The sequence below is a fragment of the Salvelinus fontinalis genome, chromosome 18, assembly GCF_029448725.1.
Source record: "Salvelinus fontinalis isolate EN_2023a chromosome 18, ASM2944872v1, whole genome shotgun sequence".
Taxonomy (NCBI): domain Eukaryota; kingdom Metazoa; phylum Chordata; class Actinopteri; order Salmoniformes; family Salmonidae; genus Salvelinus; species Salvelinus fontinalis.
This window is the reverse complement of record NC_074682.1, coordinates 50958607-50972129: the sequence shown is the minus strand read 5'-3', so window position 1 is coordinate 50972129 and position 13523 is coordinate 50958607. Positions and strand designations below refer to the sequence as shown.

At 46.3% G+C, this 13523-nt stretch overlaps 1 protein-coding gene across 4 annotated transcripts in view; it reads left to right on the top strand.

Annotated features, from left to right (window-relative positions):
• Nucleotides 1–13523, top strand: part of LOC129815714 (solute carrier family 12 member 5-like) — a 317619-nt gene that overhangs the window by 126441 nt on the left and 177655 nt on the right. The window contains exon 1 of one of the 4 annotated variants that reach the window (XM_055869775.1): nt 8039–8490. The exons of the other annotated variants lie outside the window; for them this stretch is intronic. Within the exon in view, the coding sequence (XP_055725750.1) occupies nt 8436–8490 (55 nt within the window). The 5' untranslated portion in view covers nt 8039–8435. Of the gene's footprint in view, nt 1–8038; nt 8491–13523 lie in introns of those variants that run through there. 4 annotated transcript variants of the gene reach the window in all.

Below are 13523 nucleotides of genomic sequence, written 5' to 3'. Positions count from 1 at the left end.
AGGAGTTTAGAATGGTGCGTTTGTCAACTCTACGAGGAGTTTAGAATGGTGCGTTTGTCAACTCTACGAGGAGTTTGGAATGGTGCGTTTGTCAACTCTACAGGGAGTTTGGAATGGTCCGTTTGTCAACTCTACAGGGAGTTTGGAATGGTGCGTTTGTCAACTCTACGAGGGAGTTTGGAATGGTGCGTTTGTCAACTCTACGAGGAGTTTAGAATTGTGCGTTTGTCTTCTCTATGAGGAGTTTAGAATGGTGCGTTTGTCAACTCTACGAGGAGTTTGGAATGGTCCGTTTGTCAACTCTATGAGGAGTTTAGAATGGTGCGTTTGTCAACTCTATGAGGAGTTTGGAATGGTGCGTTTGTCAACTCTACGAGGAGTTTGGAATGGTGCGTTTGTCAACTCTACGAGGAGTTTAGAATGGTGCGTTTGTCAACTCTACGAGGAGTTTGGAATGGTGCGTTTGTCAACTCTATGAGGAGTTTAGAATGGTGCGTTTGTCAACTCTATGAGGAGTTTAGAATGGTGCGTTTGTCAACTCTACGAGGAGTTTAGAATGGTGCGTTTGTCAACTCTACGAGGAGTTTAGAATGGTGCGTTTGTCAACTCTACGAGGAGTTTGGAATGGTGCGTTTGTCAACTCTACGAGGAGTTTGGAATGTTGCGTTTGTCAACTCTACGAGGAGTTTGGAATGGTGCGTTTGTCAACTCTACGAGGAGTTTGGAATGGTGCGTTTGTCAACTCTACGAGGAGTTTAGAATGGTGCGTTTGTCAACTCTACGAGGAGTTTGGAATGGTGCGTTTGTCAACTCTACGAGGAGTTTGGAATGGTGCGTTTGTCAACTCTATGAGGAGTTTAGAATGGTGCGTTTGTCAACTCTACGAGGAGTTTGGAATGGTGCGTTTGTCAACTCTACGAGGAGTTTGGAATGGTGCGTTTGTCAACTCTACGAGGAGTTTGGAATGGTGCGTTTGTCAACTCTACGAGGAGTTTGGAATGGTGCGTTTGTCAACTCTACGAGGAGTTTAGAATGGTGCGTTTGTCAACTCTACGAGGAGTTTAGAATGGTGCGTTTGTCAACTCTACGAGGAGTTTAGAATGGTGCGTTTGTCAACTCTACGAGGAGTTTGGAATGGTGCGTTTGTCAACTCTACGAGGAGTTTGGAATGGTGCGTTTGTCAACTCTACGAGGAGTTTAGAATGGTGCGTTTGTCAACTCTACGAGGAGTTTAGAATGGTGCGTTTGTCAACTCTACGAGGAGTTTGGAATGGTGCGTTTGTCAACTCTACGAGGGAGTTTGGAATGGTCCGTTTGTCAACTCTACGAGGAGTTTGGAATGGTGCGTTTGTCAACTCTACAGGGAGTTTGGAATGATGCGTTTGTCAACTCTACGAGGAGTTTAGAATTGTGCGTTTGTCTTCTCTATGAGGAGTTTAGAATGGTGCGTTTGTCAACTCTACGAGGAGTTTGGAATGGTCCGTTTGTCAACTCTATGAGGAGTTTAGAATGGTGCGTTTGTCAACTCTATGAGGAGTTTGGAATGGTGCGTTTGTCAACTCTACGAGGAGTTTGGAATGGTGCGTTTGTCAACTCTACGAGGAGTTTAGAATGGTGCGTTTGTCAACTCTACGAGGAGTTTAGAATGGTGCGTTTGTCAACTCTACGAGGAGTTTGGAATGGTGCGTTTGTCAACTCTACAGGGAGTTTGGAATGGTCCGTTTGTCAACTCTACAGGGAGTTTGGAATGGTGCGTTTGTCAACTCTACAGGGAGTTTGGAATGATGCGTTTGTAATCTCTACGAGGAGTTTAGAATTGTGCGTTTTTCAACTCTACGAGGAGTTTGGAATGGTCCGTTTGTCAACTCTACAGGGAGTTTGTAATGGTGCGTTTGTCAACTCTATGAGGAGTTTGGAATGGTGCGTTTGTCAACTCTACGAGGAGTTTGGAATGGTCCGTTTGTCAACTCTACGAGGAGTTTGGAATGGTCCGTTTGTCAACTCTACGAGGAGTTTGGAATGGTGCGTTTGTCAACTCTACGAGGAGTTTGGAATGGTGCGTTTGTCAACTCTACGAGGAGTTTGGAATGGTGCGTTTGTCAACTCTACGAGGAGTTTAGAATGGTGCGTTTGTCAACTCTACGAGGAGTTTGGAATGGTGCGTTTGTCAACTCTACGAGGAGTTTGGAATGGTGCGTTTGTCAACTCTACGAGGAGTTTAGAATGGTGCGTTTGTCAACTCTACGAGGAGTTTGGAATGGTGCGTTTGTCAACTCTACGAGGAGTTTAGAATGGTGCGTTTGTCAACTCTACGAGGAGTTTAGAATGGTGCGTTTGTCAACTCTACGAGGAGTTTAGAATGGTGCGTTTGTCAACTCTACGAGGAGTTTGGAATGGTGCGTTTGTCAACTCTACGAGGAGTTTGGAATGGTGCGTTTGTCAACTCTACCGGGTTGTTTGGAATGGTGCGTTTGTCAACTCTACAGGGAGTTTGGAATGGTGCGTTTGTCAAGTCTACGAGGAGTTTGGAATGGTCCGTTTGTCAACTCTACGAGGAGTTTGGAATGGTCCGTTTGTCAACTCTACGAGGAGTTTAGAATGGTGCGTTTGTCAACTCTACGAGGAGTTTGGAATGGTGCGTTTGTCAACTCTACGAGGAGTTTGGAATGGTGCGTTTGTCAACTCTACGAGGAGTTTAGAATGGTCCGTTTGTCAACTCTACGAGGAGTTTAGAATGGTGCGTTTGTCAACTCTACGAGGAGTTTGGAATGGTGCGTTTGTCAACTCTACAGGGAGTTTGGAATGGTCCGTTTGTCAACTCTACAGGGAGTTTGGAATGGTGCGTTTGTCAACTCTACAGGGAGTTTGGAATGATGCGTTTGTCAACTCTACGAGGAGTTTAGAATTGTGCGTTTGTCTTCTCTATGAGGAGTTTAGAATGGTGCGTTTGTCAACTCTACGAGGAGTTTGGAATGGTCCGTTTGTCAACTCTATGAGGAGTTTAGAATGGTGCGTTTGTCAACTCTATGAGGAGTTTGGAATGGTGCGTTTGTCAACTCTACGAGGAGTTTGGAATGGTGCGTTTGTCAACTCTACGAGGAGTTTAGAATGGTGCGTTTGTCAACTCTACGAGGAGTTTAGAATGGTGCGTTTGTCAACTCTACGAGGAGTTTGGAATGGTGCGTTTGTCAACTCTACAGGGAGTTTGGAATGGTCCGTTTGTCAACTCTACAGGGAGTTTGGAATGGTGCGTTTGTCAACTCTACAGGGAGTTTGGAATGATGCGTTTGTAATCTCTACGAGGAGTTTAGAATTGTGCGTTTTTCAACTCTACGAGGAGTTTGGAATGGTCCGTTTGTCAACTCTACAGGGAGTTTGTAATGGTGCGTTTGTCAACTCTATGAGGAGTTTGGAATGGTGCGTTTGTCAACTCTACGAGGTGTTTGGAATGGTCCGTTTGTCAACTCTACGAGGAGTTTGGAATGGTCCGTTTGTCAACTCTACGAGGAGTTTGTAATGGTGCGTTTGTCAACTCTATGAGGAGTTTGGAATGGTGCGTTTGTCAACTCTACGAGGAGTTTGGAATGGTGCGTTTGTCAACTCTACGAGGAGTTTAGAATGGTCCGTTTGTCAACTCTACAAGGAGTTTGGAATGGTGCGTTTGTCAACTCTACAAGGAGTTTGGAATGGTGCATTTGTCAACTCTACGAGGAGTTTAGAATGGTGCGTTTGTCAACTCTACGAGGAGTTTGGAATGGTGCGTTTGTCAACTCTACGAGGAGTTTAGAATGGTGCGTTTGTCAACTCTACGAGGAGTTTAGAATGGTGCGTTTGTCAACTCTACGAGGAGTTTAGAATGGTGCTTTTGTCAACTCTACGAGGAGTTTGGAATGGTGCGTTTGTCAACTCTACGAGGAGTTTGGAATGGTGCGTTTGTCAACTCTACCGGGTTGTTTGGAATGGTGCGTTTGTCAACTCTACAGGGAGTTTGGAATGGTGCGTTTGTCAAGTCTACGAGGAGTTTGGAATGGTCCGTTTGTCAACTCTACGAGGAGTTTGGAATGGTCCGTTTGTCAACTCTACGAGGAGTTTAGAATGGTGCGTTTGTCAACTCTACGAGGAGTTTGGAATGGTGCGTTTGTCAACTCTACGAGGAGTTTGGAATGGTGCGTTTGTCAACTCTACGAGGAGTTTAGAATGGTCCGTTTGTCAACTCTACGAGGAGTTTAGAATGGTGCGTTTGTCAACTCTACGAGGAGTTTGGAATGGTGCGTTTGTCTTGAAGGTGCTCTGACAGGGTTAAAAAATGGTTTCTAATGGAGCCACTGACATTGTTGATGATGGCCGCTCATGGTGGACCGCACATGTTAACGTACACACACACACATACACACATGGGTATGCACACACACAAACACACATGGGTATGCACACACACATACACACATGGGTATGCACACACACATACACACATGGGTATGCACACACACATACACACATGGGTATGCACGCACGCAAACACACATGCTCACGCACGCACACACGCATAAAAACATCCACATATGCATGCACACGCACTCACACTCCCACACCCTCCTACAAACACACATACACACAGAGCGACTCCTCGGGACTCTTCTGACTCATCCCCCATCGCACTCAAACGTGCTAAACATAGAATGCGTTCTCTGTCTGACAGACAAGCTTCTCGTCCCTCATGAGCTTGCGTTGACAATGTTTTGATCCCTGCACCGTCTCTCCCCGAGCCCAACGCCAAACGCCACAGTTTTGTTGATGCCGCCTGATCCTGTTATGCTCCGTGTTTATCAACTCTACCTATCGATTGGAGTGCTGGAGTGCTGGAATGCTGGAGTGCTGGAGTGCTGGAGTGCTGGAGTGCTGGAGTGCTGGAGTGCTGGAATGCTGGAGTGCTGGAGTGCTGGAATGCTGGAGTGATGGAATGCTGGAGTGCTGGAGTGCTGGAGTGCTGGAGTGCTGGAATGCTGGAGTGCTGGAATGCTGGAGTGCTGGAATGCTGGAGTGCTGGAGTGCTGGAGTGCTGGAGTGCTGGAGTGCTGGAATGCTGGAGTGCTGGAATGCTGGAGTGCTGGAGTGCTGGAATGCTGGAGTGCTGGAGTGCTGGAGTGCTGGAATGCTGGAGTGCTGGAGTGCTGGAGTGCTGGAATGCTGGAGTGCTGGAGTGCTGGAGTGCCCAAGGGCAGGTTACCCAATACTATTCTTCCTGTGGGGCTTGCACTTTTCTTCTTCACAACAGTTCATCTGACCCAAAACCAGACTTTTGGCACAGTCTTTCGTCAAAGGGGTTGGCTTAATGGAGTAAAAGGGTCCATTGCGGTTGGCTGAGTTTGGCTGAGGTTGACTGGGGTTGGCTTAGGTTGATTGGGGTTGGCTGGGGTTGACGGGTTGGCTGGGGTTGACTGGGGCTGGCTGGGGTTGACTGGAATTGACTGGGATTGACTGGGGCTGGGTGGGGTTGACTGGGGTTGACTGGGGTTGACTGGGGTTGGCTGGGGCTGGCTGGGGTTGACTGGGGCTGGCTGGGGTTGACTGGGGTTGACTGGGGTTGGCTGGGGTTGACTGGGGCTGGCTGGGGTTGACTGGGGTCGACTGGGGCTGGGTGGGGTTGGCTGGGGTTGACTGGGGCTGGTTGGGGTTGACTGGGGATGACTGAGGCTGGCTGGGGTTGACTGGGGCTGGCTGGGGTTTGGTTGGGGTTGACTGGGGCTGGCTGGGGTTTGGTTGGGGTTGGTTGGGGTTGCCAGGGTGGTATAGACAACAAGACGGATGCTGTCTAATGAAGTATGTACTGAACCTATAGGACTGAAGGCCGTTGAGAATGAATTGGTTCGGAGGGAGGTTAAGACAGATGATATCATCCTTTGAATCTTTACCAGAGAGAGACAGTGGTTTGATCCAGTGGGATTAACTCCGGGGGAAATGGGATGGCATCTAAGGAATTGTTCATGTAGGTGAAGACCACCGCAGTCATTTCATTTTCCACAGCGGCAGTATAACTCCTCGCTCCTTTTTATTACTCAGCCTTAACTGATGTGCTCTGTGCTGAACGGCTGCCAACTGGGTTCACCAGAAGTTGGTGGTAAAATATATAAACAATTATCTGGTTAATGGCTGTTTGTGTGTGCAGTTCTGACTGGTTTCATTGTTGTTATTGAAACGCATTGTAAAAAAAATCTTAATTCATTGATTGTTTAGAAATTTATTATTTTCTATGTTTGAAGTATAGAGAACCGAACTGTACTTATAACAGTTATAGAACCACCACAGAGATGGGTTGTAGGATGCTATTGATTATATGGACAGACAATTCTATACCGAACAGAGATGATTCTTATCACCAGATGTCCCAGATGTGAAACTGCGTTAGTGACTGTGGCAACGATTCAACAAGTATACATTGAGCTGTAAACCAAGGGACCAACTCAGCAATAGGAGGGAGCTCTACCACTACACTAATTCTACCTATCCAGACCCCTCAGATCTGCAAACATCGAAGGGTCAGGACCAAGGGGGGAGAAGTAGGGAATAGGACCGGGTTGATATGGAGTGTGAAAGGGGAAATTGGTTAACCTTCATGGATAGGCCAGTGTTGTTTAGTGGTTGAGTATTACAGTCCCATAGGTCTCACAATACTCAGAGATTAAACGAATATCTACCTAAATTAGTGTTATACTCAATAATTAATGATCGATCATTGGGTAAATCACACCTCATCATTGCTCAATGTTAGTCAATATTTTACTGTACCATAATTGGTCTTTTGATTGGATGGTTGGCTAGACATAGTCCTGTATTACTTCCTGTATTACTTCTTAATTGATGTCTTCTCTAATCAATAAGGCACAAGAGACAGTGCTGTGTCATGAACACAGTCACAGGTAAATGCCGTTGTTTCGGCCCGACGCGATATCTTCATGAAGATCTTTTCTGTCATTCCTATTTGTTCAACCACGGTAGGCGCCTCAGTAACAATTCACACCGTTTTCCAGGGTGTTAATGGGATCCATAAACACAAAACAAAATGGAAGATGTTGCCAATTAAACGCGTACTGTGTCCATGGTGAAAGCCATTTTAAACACTGCTTCATAATCACTGTATCCCTTGTGAATCCAAATGAGGAGTTGTTTTAATAGAAATGTGTTGAGTGCATCTGTGGTACCCAGACTTGTTAAAGATGAAGTGCTTTCTTATCTCTGGAGTGGTATCACAACCTGTGACAGACACACACACACACACACACACACACACACACACACACACACACACACACACACACACACACACACACACACACACACACACACACACACACACACACACACACACACACACACACACAAACACACACAGACAAACACAGACGAATCTATGTATCTTCCTCATCTATGTATGAGTCACCCCTTTCTTGAAAGGACAAGATGTTCTTTCTGTCTCAACAACTACACACACAGAGTCTTTCTTCACTCACCACGTACTGTATAAGATTCTACACTTAAGTATAGTACTGTGTACAGACCCCTCTAGGTAGAAAGCTCTCTATATTTAAAGGAAAGTATCAAAAGGACAGGATTAAGAATACATACATGTCGACCCCCTTTGTGTGTGTGTGTGTGTGTGTGTGCGTGCGTGCGTGCGTGCGTGTGTGTCAGCATGAGCACCTGCGTCCTTATTGTCTATAACTATGCTGAACCCAGATTATATTGATTGTGGAATCTGGTAACATAGCGTGCTGCTTGCATCTGACATTAAAGCCACTAGCGCTTGGGAGCCACAGTTTATTAAGGCGACACAGAGAAGGAACACCAGAGCTGAGAGGCAGAGAGCCCAGGAAGGCTAAAGCTCACTCTTCAAACACTGCTGAGTCCTCCCTCTCCATTCACCTTTCGATATGACAGCTGTGAAGAGAGGGAGAGGCAAAAGACTGAGGAAAAGAAAGGGAGAAGAGGAGAGAAAGAAAGAGGGAGGAGAGAGGGAGGGATAGCCAATAATACCCTTTGAATACATGATCAATTTGGCGAAATTACACTGATTATGTTGGGGTGAAGAAGGAGTGTGTGTGTGTGTGTGTGTGTGTGTCTCTCTTTGAGAGAGAGAGAGGGCGAGAGAGAGAGAGAGAGAGAGAGAGCTTACAAGCGACGAGGAGACGACGAGAGGAGGATCTGCAAAGGGAGAGAAAAAAAGCGCTCCCTATTTTTCGCCCGCCTCTCTTCGCTCCTCTGCTTAGCATCACATAGGGGAGGCAGGACCAGAGGAGAGCATCTCCTTCTACTACATTTGTTCTGCATTGTCAAAGGTTTAGTGTAGGAGGACACCTGGTGAAGGAGAAGCCAGGAGTAAGAGAAGGGCTGGTAGCGTTGTAGTATCCCTCCTATAGAGCCGTTATAGAGGAGCGAGGATGCTTAACAACCTAACTGACACAGAAGAGGGGGACGGGGGACCCAACAGCCAGGGTGAGTGATGGAATCTGTCTCACAAACGCACACGCACACACACAGATGCACAAACACACACACATAAGCTCATCAAACACACACAAGCTCACATACATGAATCCAATATATCTATACTCATACATACTCACACATTTGTGCGGTGCATACAGACTCACACAGCCAGAAGGTAGCGAACGGATGGACATTCAAGTGTGAGTGTGTTGCTGCATAATGCTCTTACCTGCCTGCCTGCTTGGGGTGATGCTTCTCCTCTTTGCTGCTGCTGTGACAGGAATAGTAGTGGGTTTCTATCCAAATACGACGGACTGGTGAACGTACGGGAATTACAGCACACTGATACACACACAGAAAGCCACACAGATACACACACACACACACACGCACACACACACACACAGATACACAGACACACACAGATAGTAATGGGTTTCTCTCCAAATACGACGGACTGGTGAACATACGGGAATTACAGCACACTGATACACAGACAGACACACAGATAGACACACACACAGATACACAGACACACACAGATACACAGACAATAGATACACACTCACACACACACAGAGATACACACACACATGTACACAGATACACACACACAGACACACAGATACACACAGACCGATACACAGACACACACACAGATATACACACAGACACACACTGCTTGGGTGCATTGCTCCCCAAACCTCCCAACCCGTCCCTCTCCACCACCACGACTCCGTAAACACTCAAAATACATATGGCGCCCAGTGCCTGAGCAAGTGTGGGCACACAACACACACCGACGCTCGCTAACGGAGATGCCAACCTGCCGTCGCTCGCTGCTCATCCATCTGCCCCAGCTGTCAAAACGAGTCCCGGCTCCCCTCCTATACGTCACCACAGCAGTGTGGAAAAGAGGGATTTGGATCAATACCTAAAGAACCTGTTGTGTTGTTGTTTCGTTTTTTACCTGTTCACATGCTTGTGTTGAACAGGATTGTGTTGAACAATGTTGTGTTGAACAGGATTGTGTTGAACAATGTTGTGTTGAACAGGATTGTGTTGAACAATGTTGTGTTGAACAGGATTGTGTTGAACAGGGTTGTGTTGAACAGGGTTGTGTTGAACAGGGTTGTGTTGAACAGTGTTGTGTTGAACAGGGTTGTGTTGAACAGGGTTGTGTTGAACAGTGTTGTGTTGAACAGGGTTGTGTTGAACAGGGTTGTGTTGTGTTGACCTGGGATTGTGTTGAACAGGGTTGTGTTGAACAGTGTTGTGTTGACCAGGGTTTGTGTTGAACAGGGTTGTGTTGACCTGGGTTGTGTTGAACAGTGTTGTATTGAACAGTGTTGTGTTGACCTGTGTTGTGTTGAACAGGGTTGCGTTGAACAGTGTTGTGTTGAACAGGGTTGTGTTGAACAGGGTTGTGTTGAACAGGATTGTGTTGAACAGGGTTGTGTTGACCTGGGTTGTGTTGACCTGGGTTGTGTTGAACAGGGATTGTGTTGAACAGGGTTGTGTTGAACAGGGTTGTGTTGAACAGGGTTGTGTTGTGTTGACCTGGGATTGTGTTGAACAGGGTTGTGTTGAACAGTGTTGTGTTGACCAGGGTTTGTGTTGAACAGGGTTGTGTTGACCTGGGTTGTGTTGAACAGTGTTGTATTGAACAGTGTTGTGTTGACCTGTGTTGTGTTGAACAGGGTTGCGTTGAACAGTGTTGTGTTGAACAGGGTTGTGTTGAACAGGGTTGTGTTGAACAGGATTGTGTTGAACAGGGTTGTGTTGACCTGGGTTGTGTTGACCTGGGTTGTGTTGAACAGGGATTGTGTTGAACAGGGTTGTGTTGAACAGGGTTGTGTTGAACAGTGTTGTGTTGAACAGGGTTGTGTTGAACAGTGTTGTGTTGAACAGGGATTGTGTTGAACAGGGTTGTGTTGAACAGGATTGTGTTGAACAGGGATTGTGTTGAACAGGGATTGTGTTGAACAGGGATTGTGTTGAACAGGGATTGTGTTGAACAGGGTTGTGTTGACATGGGTTGTGTTGAACAGGGTTGTGTTGAACAGTGTTGTGTTGAACAGGGTTGTGTTGAACAGGGTTGTGTTGACCTGGGTTGTGTTGAACAGGGTTGTGTTGAACAGTGTTGTGTTGAACAGGGTTGTGTTGAACAGGGTTGTGTTGACCTGGGTTGTGTTGAACAGTGTTGTGTTGAACAGGGATTGTATTGAACAGTGTTGTGTTGACCAGGGTTTGTGTTGAACAGTGTTGTGTTGAACAGGGTTGTGTTGAACAGGGATTGTGTTGAACAGGGATTGTGTTGAACAGGGATTCTGTTGAACAGGGATTGTGTTGACCTGGGTTGTGTTGAACAGGGATTGTGTTGCACAGGGATTGTGTTGAACAGGGATTGTGTTGAACAGGGATTGTGTTGAACAGGGATTGTGTTGACCAGGGATTGTGTGGAACAGGGTTGTGTTGACCAGGGATTGTGTTGAACAGGGATTGTGTTGAACAGGGATTGTGTTGAACAGGGATTGTGTGGAACAGGGTTGTGTTGACCAGGGTTGTTAGCCCCTCGTTCTTGTCTTTTTTCTGTTTTCTGTGCGCAAATATCCCTTATTTCTGTCCGGGATCCAAGGGATGCACTTGATCCCCAGGTTTCAGATTAGAAAACAGTCACTGTGCTGCCGCTCGGAGCTTGTATACCTGTGAGGGCTTTGTGATAAAAATAGACTGTGGTAGCTCGGAACATGAATAATTAACTTAATGCAGGCATCTTTTGGGGAGAATTATGACTGGGCTTGGCAAGAGACTGTGGTGATTGAAGGGGAGCACGACCCGTTTAAACTCCTCATCAAGGGCAGGTTGTCGAGTGCAAGATAAACCCGCCTAACGACACACACGCTCTGACAAGCTAATCTGATTGCTCGAGCGCTGTTGCTTGTGTGTGTGTGTGTGTGTGTGTGTGTGTGTGTGTGTGTGTGTGTGTGTGTGTGTGTGTGTGTGTGTGTGTGTGTGTGTGTGTGTGTGTGTGTGTGTGTGTGTGTGTGTGTGTGTGTGTGTGTGTGTGTGTGTGCGTGCGTGCATGTGTGCTTGCGTGTGTATGGGCAAGTGTGTGTATGTCTATTAATTTTATCCAGGGAAACATACACTACCGTTCAAAAGTTTGGGGTCACTTAGAAATGTCCTTGTTTTTGAAAGAAAAGCAAATTTTTTGTACATTAAAATAACATCAAATTGATAATAAATACAGTGTAGACATTAAAGTTGTAAATGACTATTGTAGCTGGAAACGGCAGATTTTTTATGGAATATCTACATAGGCGTACAGAGACCCATTATCAGCAACCATCACTCCTGTGTTCCAATGGTACGTTGTGTTAGCTAATCCATGTTATCATTTTAAATAAAACATTTAAATAAAACTGGCCTTCCTTAGACTAGTTAAGTATCTGGAGCATCAGCATTTGTGGGTTCGATTACAGGCTCAAAATGGCCAGAAATAAAGACATTTCTTCTGAAACTCATCAGTCTATTCTTGTTCTGAGAAATTAATGCTATTCCATGAGAGAAATTGCCAAGAAACTGAAGGTCTCGTACAACGCTGTGTACTACTCCCTTCACAGAACAGTGCAAACTGGCTCTAACCAGAATAGAAAGAGGAGTGGGAGGCCCCGGTGCACAACTGAGCAAGAGGACAAGTACATTAGAGTGTCTAGTTTGAGAAACAGACGCCTCACAAGTCCTCAACTGGCAGCTTCATTAAATAGTACCTGCAAAACACCAGTCTCAACGTCAACAGTGAAGAGGCGACTTTGGGATGCTGGCCTTCTAGGCAGAGTTGCATAGAAAAAGCCATATCTCAGACTGGCTAATAAAAATAAAATATTAAGATGGGCAAAATAACACAGACACTGGACAGGGGAACTCTGCCTAGAAGGCCAGCATCCCAGAGTCGCCTCTTCACTGTTGACGTTGAGACTGGTGTTTTGCGGGTACTATTTAATGAAGCTGCCAGTTGAGGACTTGTGAGTCTGTCTGTTTCTTAAAATGATGAACTTGGATTAGCTAACACAACGTGCCATTGGAGCTTGTTGTCATTGCAGGCAATCTCAACGCTGTGCATTACAGGGAAGACATCCTCCTCCCTCATGTGGTACCCTTCCTGCAGGCTCATCCTGACATGACCCTCCAGCATGACAATTTCACCAGCCATACTGCTCGTTCTGTGCATGATTTCCTGCAAGACAGGAATGTCAGTGTTCTGCCATGGCCAGCGAAAAGCCCGGATCTCAATCCCATTGAGCACGTCTGGGACCTGTTGGATCGGAGGGTGAGGGCTAGGGCCATTCCCCCCAGAAATGTCCGGGAACTTGCAAGTGCCTTGGTGGAAGAATGGGGAACATCTCACACCAAGAACTGGCAAATCTGGTGCAGTCCATGAGGAGGAGATGCACTGCAGTACTTAATGCAGCTGGTGGCCACACCAGATGTTGACTGTTACTTTTGATTTTGACCCCCCCTTTGTTCAGGGACACATTATTCAATTTCTGTTTGCCACATGTCTGTGGAACTTGCTCAGTTTGTGTCTCAGTTGTTGAATCTTGTTATGTTCATTTACACATGTTAAGTTTGCTGAAAATAAACGCAGTTAACAGTGAGAGGACGTTTCTTTTTTTGCTGAGTTTAGGTGTCTCCTTTAGCCAGGGAAACATATGGATGTATCTTTTTATCTAGGGAAACACATAGATGTCTCATTTTATCCAGGGAAAGACATAGATGTCTCATTTTATCCAGGGAAACACATAGATGTCTCATTTTATCCAGGGAAAGACATAGATGTCATAGATATGCACTTGGCTGTGTGGAGATACATAGTGATAACTCCTGCTCTGTGTTGGATGTGCCTTCTCTCCCTCCCCTATCCTCCCGTTCCCACCCCCTTCCCCCCATCCATCCCTCCCCACCTCCTTCCCACACACCCATACTCCCCTCCCCACCCCCTTCCCCCACCCCTATCCTTCCCTCCACACCCGCCT